General features: G+C 56.3%; 1 protein-coding gene across 2 annotated transcripts in view; it reads left to right on the top strand.

The window, feature by feature from the left end:
* SCUBE1 (signal peptide, CUB domain and EGF like domain containing 1) overlaps nucleotides 1-18,435 on the top strand; it is a gene marked incomplete at its 5' end in the record, with an annotated part of 98,070 nt that overhangs the window by 11,956 nt on the left and 67,679 nt on the right. For both annotated transcript variants that reach the window (XM_081084951.1, XM_081084952.1), the window contains one exon: nucleotides 8,538-8,666. In XM_081084951.1, coding sequence (XP_080941077.1) covers nucleotides 8,538-8,666 — 129 coding nt within the window. The remainder of the gene's footprint in view (nucleotides 1-8,537; nucleotides 8,667-18,435) is intronic.

Raw genomic sequence — 18,435 nt, 5'->3', positions numbered from 1 at the left:
CGGCCTGTGTCCCAGGCAGAGAGCCGGTGTGGTTCTGTGGAGACGGCTGCCAGCTCTGTGGGACCATGAGCAGGTCTGCGGACCTCTGGGCCTCAGCGTGCTGATGGCAAAATTCAGGGCTCGGGCCAGGACACCCAGACCCCTGAGGACCCCTGTGCAGGGCAGCTTCTTCTTCAGGGTGCTCCTTGTCCGGTGGTGCCCAAGGCTGGCCGTCTCTGGGGTGGCAGGTGGGCTCCAGCTGGACTGTTAGCCGCCTGTCCCTCCCACAGGCAGCCGCGCAGGCAGACTAGGCCTGGCCGTGCACTGGTGGGCGAGGCTGTCCTCACATGAGATGTGTTGATCCGTGCCGGGGTCAGTCTCTCCCTCCAGGCTGGCAGTGCCTCTGGCAGCGTCTGGCTGAGGGCGAGGGGCCACCCCGGGAAGGTGTTGGCACAGGAGGGAAGGAGGCAGGGAGGCGGTATGGTCCTCGCGAGCGCCCTGGGCCCTGCCCCTGGGTCAGTGAGATGGGAGAATTGCCCAGGGGTCTCGGGGGGTATGCTCGGGGGGACGGGACAGCCGTCAGGGTAGGGAGGGTGGGGCCTGCAGCAGCGGCCTGGGCTCCGGCACCGGCTCTGCCACTTACTGGCTGGGTGACCTGGGGCCAGGCAGCTCAGCTCTCCGAGCCTCCGCTTCTTTCTCTGAGTCGAGGGAAGCTGGGCCCTGCTGCTTGGGCTGCAGTGAGGGCTGAGCCACTTGCCATTAGATCAGCGGTTCTCAACCTGTGGGTCGCGACCCCTTTGGGGGTCGAACGACCCTTTCACAGGGGTTGCCTAAGACCATCGGAAAACACATATATAATTACAGATTGTTTTTGTGATGAATCACTATGCTTTAATTATGTTTAATTTGTAACAATGAAATTGGGGGTCACCACAACATGAGGAACTGTATCAAAGGGTCGCGGCATTAGGAAGGTTGGGAACCACTGCGTTAGATGATGCCATTGTTATTGCTGCTCCTGTTGTTGGCAAGAGACGCCGGGGGGTCTGGAGAAGGAAGTCACGCTGCACGGCCGGCGGTGAGGGAAGAAGCCTGAGCCGGAGGCTGAGGTTCAAGTTGCTGTCAGCCCCTGACCTGCTGGCAGCATAGGGCCTCTGGTCCAAGCTGGACTCGGGCGCCCCTTCCGCAGCCCAGGGGTCATCGGGCATCTCGCGCACCTCTTCCAAGGCCGGCGACTTCACATGTCTGATCGCTCTCCTTCGAGTTCACAGAGGTTGGCCTGCAGTTTGGGGGCCCAGGCCTCGCCCCCGCCTTCCGCTAAGGGGATGGGAGAACGCCATGGCTGTTACTGAAGGGGCAGAGAGGGCTGGACTCTGGCTGCCAGGCCCCCGGCCCCTCCCCACTTCCATCTCAAGCACTCCACCGGCCGGCTCCCCCGTGGCCGGGCTGCTTCGGTGTCCAGCAGGCCTGACGCCGGAGCCTGAGAACAGCCCCCAGAGGAGGGCCGGCTGTCGGGGGGGGGGGGGGGGTCATGAACTGGCCCTCTGGGTTTGGTAGGCAAGTCCCACCTGGTGCTTGGGGGCCACAGGGCCCAGCACAAGCTCACACTGGGCAGGTGGCATCTGAGGTCAGTTCAGAGTGAGCGTCTGTGTGGTTTCCCGGCACCCAGGCAGAGCCCCCAGGGACCCAGCCAGCACCGCGGACAAGAAACCAACAGCAGTAACTTTGTGAACAGCTTTACTGAGATCACTCACATACCATTCACTTCACCCATTCAAAGTCAGTGCCTTTTAGGAACTGACAGTTGTGTGTTCATCAGTTTTAGAGCCTTTTCCTTACCCCCAAAAGCACTCCTGCACCCCTTAGCATCACTCTCCAGCCCCCAACCCCCAGCCCAGGAAACTGCTGGGCTACTTTCTGTCTCGATAGACTTGCTGTTTCTGGAGACTTCACACAAACGGAATCCTACGGGCAGTCCTTGGTGCCCGAAATGGCATTAACTTTGAAGCTGGGTGACCTGGCATTAGCCATGTGACCTTGGGCGGGGCAGATGACATCTCTGAGCCTCGGTTTCCCTGTTGTAAGAGAGACGCTAGGGTCTCTTCTCCGGGGGTGGTGCGTGAGGGCTGCCTCCCTGGCTGGAGTCAGTGAGCTGAGGCCTCCAGCAAGGTGCCCGGCCGCTCCTTCCGTGTGGAGCAGACCGCGGCGGAGTGCACTCTGTGCTTCCGAGGCTCAGACCGAACAGGACACGGCTCCTGCCGAGGGGCCCACGGCCTCCGGAAATGCACACAGCAAGCGAGAGGAATAACAGTGTCTGTTGGGGGTGGGGGGGGAGGGGGCCCAGAGGGTGGAGCAGAGTTGCATCTGCCAGGGGATCAGCAAAAGCTTCAGGGAGGAGGTGGTGCTGGGGCTCGGCCTGTAAAGTGTGTGGGTGTCCGTGAAGGGGAGGAGCGCAGGCAGAGGGGACAGCGTGAGCAGGCGTGTAGCGGCCCCGAGTGCGAGGGCCCCTGGGGAGGTCAGCAAGCGGCCCCAGCCCATGGTTATCTTGGATCACAGGCCGGAGAGGGAGGCCTTCCCGCCCCCTGGCTGAGCCATGGTCACTGTGTGCCGTTAGGAATGGAGAAGTGTATAGATTTGTGTTGGTTTTGTGTGACCTTTGACCTTTCCCATAATTAACTGCCGGGCCCACTTCTGGCACTGTCTCGGCAGAAGGGGAGCCTGATCGATGGATGCCCGGGGTCCGCAGAGAGCGGGTCTCATTACTCAGTCATTACAGACCCAGAGCTTAACCCTGTGCCGCCGGAGCGAGGGGGGAGGCCTAATCCTTCCTGCTCCGCGGCTCTGCCAAACTACCTTCCCTCGAGCATAATTAGCCAGCAAACCAGATTAAGATTCATTCACCAATAAGGACTCAACTTCCTACGCCATCCATCTCTCCCGGAGAGGGGGCCTGATCCAAGGAGCCATGGTTTTCCTGGAGCCCCCAGACAAAGGCGGAGACGCGCTGCCCAGCCAGCGGAGGCGTCTTTGTTAGAGCGCTTGCAAGGAATGTCGAGAAAAATGCCAATTTCTAGGGGAAATGAGAAGACATTCGCAGTAATGATCTGGGAGGGGAGGGCAGGTGCTCTAAAAAGCCTCCTTGTCACATGGTAACATATATAAATGTTAAGTCACTGTGTCGCACACCGGAAGCTAACGTTTAAGATCGTATACCAACTAGACTTCAATTTTTTAAAAAATCCTTATTTTGAGAACCTCTGCAGTCAGTCCTGATTTTTAGGCGAATGCCCTGAAGTAGTATTAAAATAAAAGGACACGGCGCTGACTCACTGCATAGAATCTTTTAGAACCTAGGCACCACGGAGTCAGTGGGCAGCGAGAATTAATTTTGAATTAAATGGAGAAAACCGAACTCACCTCACTGAGTTGCTGGCACATGACGCAGCTGTGGGCTCACACACGCTGCGGGTTCAGTCCAGGAAACACGGGACCCTGTGGCCTACAATCCCCCGCGAGCCTCTCCCGCTGCTTTCCTCTGCTCTGCTGAATGCCGGGAGATGTTTTCTGTTGGGAATTGCATTTTCATTTAAAAAAAAAAAAATCCCAGCTGGAGAGAGGGCAGGGACGCCCGGGCGGTCTGTGGGACTCCTGCCCTCCGCACACGTCAGTTCAGACGGTGTGTCCTCCCGCCTTCCCTTGTAGGACCATCCCTGTCACCGGCCCTCACCTCGAGGACAGTGAGCGGCATCTCCTCCCACCTTAGCAGCTCTCTGGAGCCCTGGAGCATTTTTAAGAAGCATGCAGCCCCTGCACCCCGAGGGCGGGGCTCCACCAAGTGTCCCCCTGCACCTGAGCACAGCCGCCGGCTCGGGGCTGGAGGCGAGGGCCTCAGCCACACTGTGTCTCAGTCTCTGCATCAGGAAAACGGGGCCGCGCTCACACCGGCTTCCCACGCGGCTTCCCCACTCCCGTCTCTGCCTCGGTTGTCACATGGCCCTCTTCCCTGTGTGTCTGTGTGATTTCCCACGGCGTCCTCCCCTGTCCCAACCTCCTCTCTGTGTCTGTACCCAAATTTCCCTCCTCTTACAAGGACACCAGTCATTGGATTAGGGCCCACCCGACTCCAATATGATCTCTTAATTACATCCACGAAGATTCCATTTCCAAATCAGGTCACATTCACTGATAGCAGAGGTTAGGACATCAACACATCTTTTTGGGGGTGACACTATTCAACCCACAACAGTCCATTAGGAATAAACATCCAGCCCTAGCCGGTTGCTCAGTGGTTAGAGCAGGGGTGGGCAAACTTTTTGACTCGAGGGCCACAATGGGTTCTTAAACTGGACCGGAGGGCCGGAACAAAAGCATGGATGGAGTGTTTGTGTGAACTAATATAAATTCAAAGTAAACATCATTACATACAAGGGTACGGTCTTTTTTTTTTTTTTTTAGTTTTATTCATTTCAAACGGGCCGTATCCGGCCCGCGGGCTGTAGTTTGCCCACAGCTGGGTTAGAGCATCGGCCCACAGACCAAAGGGTGCCGGGTTCAAGTCCCAGTCAAGGGCCTGTACCTCGGTTGCAGGCTCCAACCCCAAGCCGTGTGGGAGGCAACCAATCCATGTGTCTCTCTCACATGATGTTTCTTTCTCTCCCCGCCACCTCCCTTCCAGTTTCCCTAAAAGTCAATGGAAAATATCCTCAGATGAGGATTTTAAAAAAAAGAATAAACACCCAGAGAGCTTGACTCTGCCCCCTCTCTTACTTCATCCTCTCCCACCCTATCTTCTTCCTCATTGCCTGGCTCTAACGGTTCTCACAACCTGGTCTGAACCTGAGAGCACCTGGGAGGTCTCAGGGCCTCCTCCAGGGCTGGCGGCCGTGGATGTTTATCACAGTAATAAGCCCACTTGCTTTGGCAGAGACCTTGTGCAGTTGATTTGTTTGTGTGTTTATCTCATATGAATTCAAGGAGGAGGCTCACATGATCTTAAAAAAGAAAAATGCAAGGCACACAGAAAATAAGGGGGGCGGGGCTCATTTGTGAGCGTATCGACTGTGGCCTCCACTGTGGGGAGTCAAGGGAAGGAACAGGCTAGCGTTGTTTTACTGACTTCTCAGCGATCTCTTTATTATGCCCTATGAGTATGGTGATCAAATAGCTTGTCATTTTGATAGTGAAAGTATGCTGTTAATAATGACACCCAGACAACCGGCAAACACTGGAACTATGCCAGGCAGCGCGGGGTGTATGAGTATTGTCATCAGGGGAAGAAACATTTTTCTCAGGTTTAACACCATTAAAATAGCTGGTCGTAGTGCACTTGATGGATGTGGGGACTCTGAAACTGATTGTGTTTCTTTCTTTGCTTTGGCTTCTAGGAAGCTCAGAGCCTTATCTGTGGCCTGCCTTTTGAAATTGTGCTGGAATTACTGAATGTATTTCTGCATACTTTCACCAGCTTTATTTTATTCTTCAACCCCTATATTTTTCTTTTTATTCTTTAAGAACATTTTATTGTATATATTTTATATGCAGTTTAGATGGGTGATGTTGGAAGGAATTGATGGGTAGATGAATAGTGTTTGGATGGATGAGTGACTTTTTGACTGGATAGATGAGTGGGTAGGGGTTTGGATGTGTGTGTTTGGATAGATGGGTGTTTGGATCAATGAGTTGATGGATAGGTGGTTAGCTATGTGGATGGATGGATGAATGAGTGGAGGTTTGGATGGATGAATGTTTAGATGAATAGGACCGGTGTCTGGCTGAATGTTTCGATGGTGGATGCATGTTTAGTTATATGGGTGGATGTTTGGCTGGATAAATCAATGGGTGAATAATAGGTGATTGGATGAATAGAAGGATGGTCAGCTGGCTGGATATTTAGATGGATAAATTTTGCATGAATAGACAAATGGAAGGATGGCTGCGTGGATATTTGAATGGGTAGCCAATACAGTGATTATATGGATGGATAACGGATAGGTGGACAGCTGGCTGGCCATTTGGGTAGGAGACAGATAGATGTGTGGGGGGGGGCAAGTATAAGGATGAATGGATGAGTGGGTGTTTGGGTGATTGGATAATACTTTCTTGGTACACAGTGTAAATGTGCCAAGGATTAAATACTTTGCCAAAGCCTGGCATTCCACGGGCATTCTGACCTCTTGGGAAGGACACGGCTTTGTAGACTGAAAGACCTTTGCTCTGACCCTTGTCCTATCACTTCTGCATGACCCGAAGTAATCACCTAACCTCTGCGCACTTCAGTTTGCTCAACCATAACATGGAGTTAAACTGCCGACTCCAGAGGGCTGCTAAGTGGGCTGGCATGTTTCAGGGGTAGATGCCTGCATTCTTCCTTCTGAGGTCCAACGATCAAGGGAGGAGAGAGGGAGGAGGAGGGTGGGGAATTCTTTTACCCAAGTGCGAAATAAAAGTCCTTTCCTTCACCCTGACTCATCCAACCTAAGTCCTGTGCCCACCCAGTAAAGCCACACAGTTTGGGTTCGATGGATCAGATTCCACCCTCAGAGTTGGGACCAGGCCACCTTCTACAGAGTCACCTTCTTGAGTGAAGGAAAGGAGGGAACAGTTTGGGGGTGCTGATTCAGATCAGATAGTAGTGGGACTGGGTGACCAGTGGGCAGACTGTCACCATGTTAATGGTGTAGGAAAGCCATGCTTTGGGAGTCGATTCGATGTCCGCAGAGAGGTGGAAGGCTATTCACTGGATGGGGCGTCCCAGGAAAGTGCCGGTCGATGAGTTAGAGTGGGACCGCACTGCCTTTGGAGTGTCTGTGGAGGATCCACGGGGAGAAGTGGTCGGCGTACCTGGGTGAAACCCACCTGGTGCAAGGTCAGGGCTGCCCGAGACTGAGATGAGGAATATCTCAGTCTTCATAAACCCAGGTGCCTTTTCAAACATAAAACCTTATATCCTCCTTTAAATGTCATTTAAGATGTCGAAGTGCATGAAATATATGATTGCAAACAATTCACATGACCTGCAGAACTGAGCCTGCTTCCCAGCTGATGCTGCTGGCCACTGCAGGCAGGTTAGGAAAAAGTCTCTTGCGGTTCCGGAGACCCAGGCGAACCGGTCCTCCCCTCTGGGCGGCTGTGTGGGGCACCGGAGCAGGCTGCGCAGCCCAGGCCCTGGATTCAGGAGCCTCCATGCTGTTTTCACCGAAGGGAGCCCCTCAGGTATTCCTGGCTGGCAGGTGTCCAGTGCCCGATCCTCTCCGGGGTCAGAGAGCTCACTCCCTCTTGAGACCGCCTCTATCGTCCCGATGGACATGCCTCCCTGTGAACGCTAATTGCCTCCCCTCCCTCCATCCCACCCCCACCCCCGGCCTACCCGTACTAGATGGAGCTCGGCTCTCCGGACCAATGTGGAGAGCACGGAGCTCCTCAGGCATTTGAAGGACGGGCGAGGCTTGCCTTTACTTAGTCCGCCCTCTTCCCCAGGCCGGCCCCACCCCAGCTTCCACAGCTGAACCCACCTCAAAAACCCTCTTCAACTGCCTGCGAGACGGACCGATTCTTCCCAGGTTGTAACCACTTCCGGTCTTGCTTAGCTGGGGCACTTCCGGTCCGCTGTGTCGTATTTCCGGTTCCGCTGTGAGGGCACTTCCGCCTGCCCCTTCCCGGCTTCTCTGGTTTCCCATTTCCCCGTGGCGGTTGAGATGCGGCCAGGCCGTACCGGTTCGAAGCCCACGTGTCCTACTTGGTAAGTGTGCGGCCTTGGCGAGGTGTTGGCGCCCTGTGCCTCCGCGTCTCCGCTGCCCTCGGGAAACTGGAATGGTGACGGCGCCTGCGTCGCTGATCCGTGTGGACCGAAAGACACACGGATACGGTGTATGGTGTTGTCAGCTCGTTAAATGTGACCTGGGCGTTCCTGTTACCCTCCGAGCCTCTCAAATCTCTCTGGAACGCCAGGACTGATAGCCCCTTGAACCCTGACGGGAAATGTTAAAAAAAAAAAAAAAAAAAAAACTTAAAACGGCAAAAGGGTGACCTTTACCAAGGCTATGGGCCATTGTTTGTGAGACAGAGCCTTTGTTCTAACGGGGACACTGGGGCGGTAGAAGTTGAGAATGCAGATGCTGATGTGAAAGGAAACCGTTTGGAGGAGTGTGCGGACTTGCGGTCATTCCAGGGGTTACACTTTTTGGTGGTATGCGACGTTCCTTCGATTTGATTCTCCCGGTTTCATGAGTAATGAGCTCTCCATCTGTGGGAGGCTCTCAAAGGGGCGAAGAGATCCAGTTTGGGGGCTACACAGGGTCCCCACGTGCGGTTATTGTGGAGAGGCTTTCCAAGGAGGCTGAGCTGGGTGTGACTCTTGCCAGCTCTGCAAGGTGTGGTCAGCCTCGGTCAGAGCCAGGATCTTGCCCTTTGTCACCGCTGGGTCCCAGCCCCCACCAAGGGTTCTAGTGAATGCCTGGTGAGCCGTCCCCTAGCCAGTCATGCCCAGGTGCCTTCAGCAGGGGGGGCAGAGGGAACCCCAGGCTCTTCCTCTGACCTCTCTCGTGCCCCTCACTTTGCAGACATCGACGAGTGTGAGAACGACTCCTACAACGGGGGCTGCGTGCACGAGTGCATCAACATCCCGGGGAACTACCGGTGCACCTGCTTCGACGGCTTCATGCTGGCGCACGACGGACACAACTGTCTGGGTGAGTGCTGGGCGCCCCTGCCTGCGCCTGCGCTCCGGCTGCCGCGTGGGGCGCGTGGGAAGGCCGACTCTCCCTCGGTCCTTTGTGTTGAGTTTACCGGCGCCGCCGGGGAGCTTACGCAACATGAAGTTCTTTTCTCGCAGTTCTCGAGGCTGGACGTCTCAAGTCAAAGTTCAGCTCTTTGGGTTTTTTTTCTGAGGCCTCTCAGCTCGGCTTGCAGATGGCCACCTCCCTACTGGGTGTCCACATGGTCATTCGTGCGTCCCTGTACTTGGTGTCTTTCTCTGTGTGTCCTAATCTCCTCTTCTTATGAGGACTCCAGTCTTATTGGAGCAGGGCCCATCCTAACCGATTTACAATTTAATTCCCCCTGAAAAGGCCCCGTCTTAAACACAGTCATGTGCCGAGGTACTGGAGATCGGGGGGGGGGGGGGGGGGGTACGATTCACCCCATAGCAAGGATTCTTCTGTACTTCCAGAGTCTCATGGTTCAGTTGTATATTGTAAGCCAGTTGTATAAAATGTATCAGAGTGATGCCAGCTTGCTGGATAAAATTGGAAACATGTAGAACAGGGACAAAAAATTAGGAAGCGTCTTAGTTACGCTGGTGTATTTCCTCTCAGGCTCCTCCCTGCTCCCAGGTGTGATTTCACTGTAGTAATCAGTGGTCAGCGTGGTTTTGTCCCTTGACTTTCCCTTGAAGATCATGTGAGCCTCGCTCAGGTATGTTTACCTGGCCCCCCAGTTATCACCATTTTTCCAGTTGCCTCATAGTCTGATAAGCCACGAATAACGGAGGCCGGAGGCCGCTGTAACAAAGTAACACACTGAGGGGCTTAAACAGCAGAAGTTTCTTCTCTCCCAGCCTGGAGGCTAGAAGTCTGAAGAGAAGGTGTCAGCAGCGTTGGTTCCTCCCAGGGCTTCGAGGGAGAATCTTCTGGGCTCCTCTCCCAGCTTCTAGTAGCCTCAGGGATTCCTTTGCTTGTAGATCGCACGGTCCCCTAAGCACTCGTCTGCTACTGGCGGCTGAGTGACCCTGGGCCGGAGGGCCGGAGGGCTGGAGCCCGGGGATAAGACCATGGATGTGGCAGGAGTGTGGCTGTGAATAGTTTGGGGTTTTTTTGGAACAATCCTAAAACTTTTCTTTTTGTGAATAGCCATTGATATCCCTGGGCCTCGGGGCCCCCTTGGTGAGGGGGGGCTGTGAAGAGCCTCAGTAACAGATCATGTCAGGGAGCTGGGACGCGTACGTGCCCTCACAGGCTCTCCACACCCAGTGGCTGTTGCTGTCATCCTGGCCTCCGAGCCTCGGGCTTCCCCGCTGCGAACAGGCGCAGCCATGCTGCCTGCGTCACCAGGCGTGAGAGCGAAGTGGCCGGCACTTAGTCGGTGCAGTGGTCAACAGGCAGGCGTGAGTGTCACTCTAGGTCAGCGGCCGCCCTTTCGGACCTCACGGACCGCCAGTGGCAACTGCTGCTCTAGGTGATCGGCCACCGTTTGGTGGGTGGACATTTAGGTTGTTTGCTTACCTTGTTTGTTTTTAACCATGAGAGTCGAGCAGTGATTCTGGGCATAAACCTCCCCCCTCGTTTTCCTAATTGTTGCCTTAGCAGTTCTTCCCGGAAGTGGAACTGCTGGGTGAGAGGATCCTTTGGATTCTTTATGGCTTTCGCTGCAGCGCTCCCTGAAGCACTCGGCGCCCCTGCCCCGTGCCAGCTGGTGGCTGGTGGGTGGCACGGGGTGTGACGTCCCACGTGCTCGGAGCCTCTCCTCTTCGTGGTGTATTCACCTTGGGTTCCCTGCCTGTTTTTGTTCAATGCCTGTTGGATCTCGGATGGGCTTGTTATGGGAAACAGATCTGTGAACATGTAATTACACCCACAATGAGCTCTGAAACGGACGTCTGGACGGCAGGCTGCTGAAGCCCAGAGGGGCCTGGCAAGAGCTACCCTGTGAGGGTGGGGGTGGAAGGAGGGCTGACTCCTTTGGGGGGGCAGGGGGGGACTTTACAGAGAAGGCTGCCTTGAGCAGGGTCTCCAGAGGCTGGGGAGCAGCTTGCTGGGCCGAGGGCACAGCCCGTGTAGCAAGCGGTGGGTGGCTCTGAGGCCAGGCTCCGGGTGGGTGGCAGGAGCCTGGGAGGTGGGGCTGCGGAAGTGCGCAGAGCCTTTGATTAGATTGTAAAGAACGGGCTGTACAGCATTTATTGTGCCAGATGCTGAGTTAATTACCGTCCAAGTGTTATCTATTGAGTCCCCCCCAAAGCGTAAGCCCTTAGCTTTACCAGTCTGCCCCCTTTGCGGGCGACGGAAAGAGCACGTTTCTGTATTGATTAGTCTGCGAAGGCAGAGCTGGCAGGGCTGTGCACAGCGGGCGGGACCACCCCCTGGTCAGGCGGACGGATCTTGGTGGCTGCCAGTTCTGGGCTCCAGTCTGGCCCTGCGGGCTCTCAGCTGTGTGACCTTTCGCCAGTCACTTCCCCCGTGCCTCAGTTCCCGCCCCCCACCCCCACCCCGTGAAGTGGGATTTGGAGTCCCTGATGTCAGGGTTCTGTGTGAATTGAGCGTGATCGTGGGTGTGGAGCACCTAGCAGCGTGCACTGGGCACTCGAGCGAAGCGGGCGTCTGATCGCCGCCCCTCGGGGAGATGAATGAGGTGGGCTGTCTCCTGCCTCCCAGACCTGGTGGGGCGCAAGCTCACCGTCCACACCCGGGCCGTGTCTGAGCCCCCGGCCCTCTGGCCACAGCGCTCTTACCTGTGCAAATCGCGGCTGCACCTTTGTTCTTGGCTGAGGCAGGCCCACCAGCGCCTCCAGCCTAGGGGTGGAATCTGTGCGGGCCTCGGTTTCAACAGCTTTATCTTCACAGCGGCTCCCGTTGAGACGGATTAATTTAAAGGACCGGGTAGTCCCCACCTACCTCCGAGCACCGACTGGACTGCGTGCGGCTCTCACTCGCACACAGGGCGGCCCAGAAAGGTTCTCTCTCTTCTCTGCTTTCAGCCGAGGGCAGGCCCTTCCCGGCGGACTCTGTGGGCTTTTTCCTTCTCAAGACACAACTCCGCTCTAGAGAAGTCAGATCTTGGTACCAACAGACTCAAACCACACTGGCCACGGGACCTCTCGGAGCCTCAGCTCCCTGACCCGGGAAATGCTGTCGGAGTTGAGTGCGGGGGTCAGTGTCGGGGTCACGAGGCCCGATAAAGAGCGGCAGACACAGAGGGCGCTGTGGGAGTGGGCTGGCAGCGTGAGGGTGTTGCCTCGCATTCCGCACCGCCGCTTGAGCTGATGGTTTGGGACCAGTTACTCAAACCCTCCAGGCTTCGGTTCCCCTGGCTGAAGTGGGTCGGTCGTCCCTGTGTCAGGTCTCTGCGAGTTACCTGTGGAGGTGGCTGTGGCGAGCTGTGTGCAGCTGGGAGGCCCTGCCCAGGTACCGGGTGGTGTCCTGTTGGTGCCGAAGGTGCAGGCTGGCGGCCAAGTCCTCAGCCGCCTGCACCCTGGCTCTATCCCCACAGCATTTATCATCGTCATCATCATTGAATGATTTGCCGACATTGAAAACACCCAGGCTAATAACATAAAACTCCGTATTTCCAGCATTCTTCCTGCTTGGCCAGGCCCCAGCCCCTGGCGCTTATGGGGCTTTGGCACGAATACAATGGAGGCTCGTATCCCATGTGGCTAAATATGTAAAAGTCATTACGAGGCTTCAGAACTAGAATATGTTCAGCCTGTTCAACCTTGACAAGTATTCCTACCTCGTGCCTGGAGAGGTTAGACTGGAATTTAGAATCCTTGGTCTCCTTGGAGTTTGTGCCAGAAAGTGGAGGTGTGACCCACCCTGCTCCCACCCCTTCTCGCCCCTGGCTTTCTCCCGCCCACAGGGGCCTGGGACACACCGTCTGACGCTCAAGCTCTGGCTCTTGGCCCCCAACCCTCCTTTCCCTTTTGCTACTGCTTGGTCCTAAGTGTCATCTGTCCCTCAGAGAACGGACAGGCGTGGGCCATTCGGGCAAGGAATTGTGGGGTCTCCAGAACCCAGAATGTGGTCTAGAAGGGCAGATAGGGATTCCAGGTGCACGTGACCCTCTGTGGACTTCTGACTCCATGGGGAGAGCTGCAGCCACAGGACGGGCAGAGGGGGATCCCCCAGAGCCTGGGGTCAAGGCCAGGGGGAGGAGCTGTGTCCCCTTTGGGTGGGGGTGGCCTCTCCTGTTTGCTACAGTCCCCACCCCTTCTGTTGCTCACCCCCAGTCCGCTTTGGTTGTGTGCCTGCCTACTTGGCCTTGGGAGTAACTGTGCTCCCAGCAGAAAGCCTGCCCCCATGGGTGCTGGGGGCTGCGAGAGGCCGAGTGCTAGGAGGTTCTGACTGCCTTGTGCAGGCCTGACCGCCTCCGGTCAGTTCCCTGGGCCCCACCCACAACCCCTCACCCATCAGGGACAGCGGGCGGCTTTGCATCTCCTGTTCTGTCCCCAAAAGTCTGGGTCAGGAGTCTCGTCTGGGTGTAACATTCCTCTCAACCAGCGCAGGATTCCTGAGGGACGAGGCTGGGATGAACCCCGGTCGGGAGGTTGAGAAGCATTCCAAGTTAATTAGGAGAAATGAGGCTGACGGCTTAAGGGTTATTTTCTTGCCAGAGTTTTCACAGTTGAACCTTTTCTTTTCTTTTGAGCAAAAGAGGTTATTTTCTTGTGGAGATGGCTTGCCTGGGACTGTGTCCTGGAGGTTGGCCAAGTCTGTCCTCCAGGGAACAAAACCCTCTCTCTGTTTGACATCTTTATTGAGGAATTTCTCAAATATAACAGAAAATGACACCAGAGGGATTCAGACCGCGATGAGATCCTTGCTCCACCCCAAACGGCTGCTTTTAGCATCGTAATTACTGAAATAGCAGTAGTTCTGCTTGAAAAATATTATTCCAAACTTCATGCAACTGGACATAAGAGCAATATTTAGGCTAATAGACTCAGCTTTTTTTCATCCTAAATTAAAACCAGCAGCGGATCACTTCTTCCCGCCCCGCAAAGCAAGGCTCCGTTTCTCTGCAGCCATCAGTTCACTCTGCCAGATGTTTCCGCCGGCCCCAGGCTCTGCCCTGACTTACTGAGAAGCACGTTTCTCGGCTGCTCACAGTTTGGATTTGGGACTCGCTCCTCAGCAGTTTTCCCTGTGGAAAGAAGGCAGGTTCAGCACAAACTTGTCCGTTAACAGATCTGCTTTCGCGTGCGCGGTTGTTGAGCACCTACGCTGTGCTGGCCCTGTCTAGACCGTGGCACCTAGGCGAGGCGAGGACCTGGGGATCTCTGCTGCGTCCTCCCAGCATCCACAGGCAGAGCCATGAGCCCGCCTGACCGCTGAGGAGAGCAGAGCTCCGAGAGGGTGGTCACACAGCCAGCAGTGGTGGGGCTGGGACCAGAGCCCGCGTTTGTGCATTTGCCAGTTCAAGGCCGTAAGCCACTGCCCAGCCCCTGCCCCATGGCGCCCGGAACAGCACCAGCTCTGGGAGGCTGGCCAGATTCAGGGAGGGACCGCCCCGGGGGGTGGGGGGGGCGGGGGTCTTAGCTGTGCATCTCCTTAGGGTTTGGGAGTCGCTGAGGGCATCCAGAAATCCCAGTATCTGCCAAGCCAGATTGGCGGGAGGCACGCTAAAGGGCAAGAGGGCTCCCCTCACCCAGAGAATGAATAAATGAACTTGTAAAAGTACTTGTGATCTGGGCCCTCGAGCTCAGCAAACCTCCATGCTGTGCACACGGCAGAGAGGAAGGTGAATTGGAGGGCGTCTGTCACAGGCCTCCCAGGGCTGTGAGAAAGACAGAAATACTCATGGCTCCAATGGCAGGCAGAGCAGCTGTGTGAGCTGACACCAGAGCCCGCCCCCGGGTTCAGCCGTCACTCTGAGCACCTGCCGTGTGCCCCACGCACTTACAGGCTGGATGCAGCGAGTGGTGAACAGAGGCAGGCCCTCCCCACACCGAGGGGCTTCCGTGGTGGGGGCGAGGGAAACAGTAAAGTCAGTTCAAGTTCAGTGGTCAGCTCCAGTGGAAATAAGAAAACAGAATACGGTGGTAGAGAGTGATAGGAGAGGGGGGCTGGACAGGACGGAACCCTAAGACTGTTCCTGCATAACCCCCCGCCCTTGGGGCCACACAACACCATTTTATTCTGGTGGATGCGGGGGCTCAGCAGGGCGGCCTTGTCAGTGCCCCATGGGTCTGGGCCTCCGCTGAGAGCACGTGGAGGCTGGAAGCATCTGGAGGCTTCTCTGCTGATGCCCAGCGGCTGATGTTGGCTGTGAGCCGAGCACTGAGGCAGCCTCTCCTGTGGCCTTTCCGCGTGGGCCGGTGTGGGCTTCCTCGCAGCGTGGCCGCTGGGCCCAGCAGAGCGAGGCCAGGCCCAGAAGTCTTGCAGCCCAGCCTCAGAGGTCACCTCCACTGCACTGCACAGTCAGGGTGGCTGTGGAGGCCCGCACGTCCCCAGGGAGGGCCCGTGTGTGGGGACCTCAGTGAGGAGGGAGAAGCCACCATTTGAAGGTCTAGGGACGGTCTTCCCTCCAGACAGAAGGGGGAGGACAGGTGCAGAGTCCCAAGACGGGGCAAGCGAGCTGAGTTTGGGAGCAGGTCAGCGTACCTGGAGGGTCAGGGGTCAGGGACAGGGACTGGAGATGTGGCCGGGAGTGGGCAGTGCTGGGTCCTGCAGGTCCTTGTGTGTCTAGACGGGTGCTGGGAGGCCATGGGACATTTAAACAGGGACTGACACAGTCTTGTTGACATTTTAATTAAAAGGGATTTGTTTTGACTGTTCAGTAGAGAAGGTGTTACAGGGAATGAGACCACTGCAGTGGGTCAGAGATGGCGGCTCAGTCCAGGCTGACAGTGGTGGAGGTGAGAAGTGGTGAATTGAGAATATACTTTGAAGACAGAGCTAACACACTGTTTACAGACTGGATGTGTGGGAGGTGAGGGAGAAAGAGGATCAGGACGACGGCTAGCTTTCTGCCTGGAGTTTCTGCGTGGCCGTGCTGCTGTGGCTGAGACGGGACTCCGGGGCCAGGAGAGATTCTGGAGTGAGAAGAGGGGCACACTCCAGTCTGTTTGGCCGAGTTCAGTTTGAGATGATCAACAGCCACCCAGATGGGAATGGTGTCCAGTTCAGAAGTCTGGGAGCAGTCAGCTGGGGGCGGGGGGTGGGAGGGCCGGTTGGAATGTGGGGGGGGGGGGGGCTTTTCTCTGCCAAAGCATGTGGATATTTATAACATCATTCGAGGGCTTATACAAAATTATCAGCTTAAAAATGCGCCTGCTATATTTAGTCAAACATTTAATTAACTCACCCCTAATGCCTTGGCAGGGCCAGCCCAAATGATCCCTCGGGCCTCATCCAGCCCTCTGGAGCTCCTAGATGACATTGAAGCCAAAGATCCTAGCATTCCTTCATTTAGTAAGGAAGCGCGTGAGCACCTGCCCAGGGCCATGTCCTGGGCTGGGAGCCCACGGTTAGGAGATGGATGACATTCCCAGTCCTGAAGAAGCAGAGGCAGCCTGTCCAGCTTCCAATCCTGGATCCATCGCTGACAGTGTGGCCTGGTGTCAGGATGCCCGTCTGTCGGGTGGGGCTAAGAGTCGTGCTTACTTGACAGGGCTGAGGCAGAGACCAGTGAGAGAAGCTCCGAGAGCTCAGACTGTAGTGCCTGGCAGGCAACAGGGTCTCAAGAGATGTGACGTAGCTCGTTATCACTCATTCCTAGTATGCAGTCAGGATGCTTTTTAAAGAAAACGGATGCATTTTCTGAGCTGGCAGAGATGCAGGCAGGAGCCTGGGCCCTGGCTGTGTGTGAAGCCCCTCTGCTGGGGGCTCGGGTTCCACAGGGAGCTCCTGCCATGAGTCACGGCTCCCCGTCCCGGGTCAGAAAACTCCCGTCCTCTTGCATTGGTTTTTGTGCTCATTCTTCGACATGGGGGGTCACCTGGCATCAGGGCTTCTAGTCCCAGCTCAGCCACACACCCGTTTTGTGACCTTGGACACGTCACCTCTTCCTCGGTTTTGTTCTCTGCAAAATGGGTGTGATCCCTCTCTGCTAGGATCAGAGGTGGATGGAGGTGGATGAGCAGGTAACCCAGAGGCTGCCGAGAGAGAGAGCAGAGAGAGGAGGATGTGGGGGACTCTGCCCGGCCCAGGAGCCCAGCTGCACATGTGGGAGGCAGTCACCGCGGACGCTCACATCCCCTGGCGCAGCAGTCGCAGCCCTCCCTGTGCGGCCGGCTGGCAGGATGAAAGGGCCTCCCCGCACGGCCCTTTGAAGGCGCCCTCCCATCTGGGAGGACAGCTGGAGGCAATGTGCTGCTCCCTGAACCTCCATTTATTTGTCTTTATACTTCAACAGCTCACATACCTTTCTTGCTGGGGGAAAAAATGCCGACCGTTTTAATGTAAAACTAAACAGCTTCGGACAGCCATGTAGGTACTCCGTAAACACCAATACTTTTAAGGTAAACCCTAGAGGTTTCTCCCTGTTCTCTTTATTTACGCCCTCCCCACCCCCCACCCCCGTCTTGGCGCCCCCTCAGGTGATCTAAACACACTTGATCTGCAGGACAAGTGGGACTCGGGCCCACTCCTCCAGCTTCCAGCAGCTGTAATCAGGCGGAAATTCTTTGGCCTGAGAAAGAGAAACACTGGGTGCTTGTCCATCTTTATAAATATGCTTCCTTCTCTCCAGGCACTGCAGAACCAGGGAGCTGATGGAGCAGGGTGGAGGGAGGTGGAGGGAGGGGGGCTCAGGTGTGTCTCAGGCCGAGGCAGGCGGGGCGGCAGGGAGCTGCTGGCAGCAGGGCCAGGTGGGTGCCAGGTGGGTGCCTGGTGAAGGGCAGTGGGCCAAGGGTTTAGACTTGCTGGGGACCTTGGGAAATCCCCGCCTCTCTGTGCCTCCATTTTCCTGTCATATGTGAGGTAAAGGTTGGGGTTCAACCAATGGTTTTCTGATCCCAGGGGTTTTGTTTGCAGTAGCAGGGCCTTTATTTCAAGGAAAGTCCTGGGAGGTCGTGCTGCTCTGGCTCGGGCTGAAATGGGAGGCAGGACTGGCAGGGCTGAGAGCCCGGCTCTCCGTGGTGCCGGCCCCACCCCTGAGGGGTCCCAGGGTGCCAACAGCGCTGTTGGAATCCCCTTCCCCTCTAGCGTCTTGTGAATCGATGACTTGGCAGCAGGGCGTGCCCTCAGCGCCAGTGCCCGAGCTCTTGGTCATGTTCCCCCGAGTCCCTGCCAGGTGCAGGCCCTGTCTGCCTCCCTCCTCCTCTCAGAACTGGCGTCTTCGACACATTGAGCATCTTCCATTTCCCTAGACGTGCCGCCCTTCCCTGCGCTGGAGTGTCCTCGCACCTGCTCTTCCTTCTGCCTGAATTGCCCTTCCCCGTGCTCTTCGTCAGCACTGTGGCTGACCCTGCTGGTCCCTCGGGACTCTGCTCAGGCTCAGCCCCTACGGAAGCCGCCCTGGGTGCACACCCTTCTCCTGGGCACCCACAGCCCCTAGCTTCCGTCTGACTCAGCCCTGAGCTCCCCCGCTTGTCACTGGCCATCTGGGGGTGGGTCTCCTCTACTTACTGGGGATCTCCTGGGGGGAGCTCCGAAGTGACTTAGCTCTCTGTCCCCGGGCCCAGCACAGGCTCATCTGTGTGATAGAGGGATGGCAGGTGGCCAGGAAGGGGGCAGAATGTTCAATTCTGACCTAGAGGAGCACAACTTGACAGGTGAGAGCTCAGGCCGCCTTGGGCCGGGCGTC

Source organism: Myotis nattereri (genome assembly GCF_964212035.1).
Source record: "Myotis nattereri genome assembly, chromosome: 2".
Classification (NCBI taxonomy): domain Eukaryota; kingdom Metazoa; phylum Chordata; class Mammalia; order Chiroptera; family Vespertilionidae; genus Myotis; species Myotis nattereri.
The sequence above is the reverse complement of the archived record's forward strand: the minus strand, read 5'-3'. Positions and strand labels throughout refer to the sequence as shown.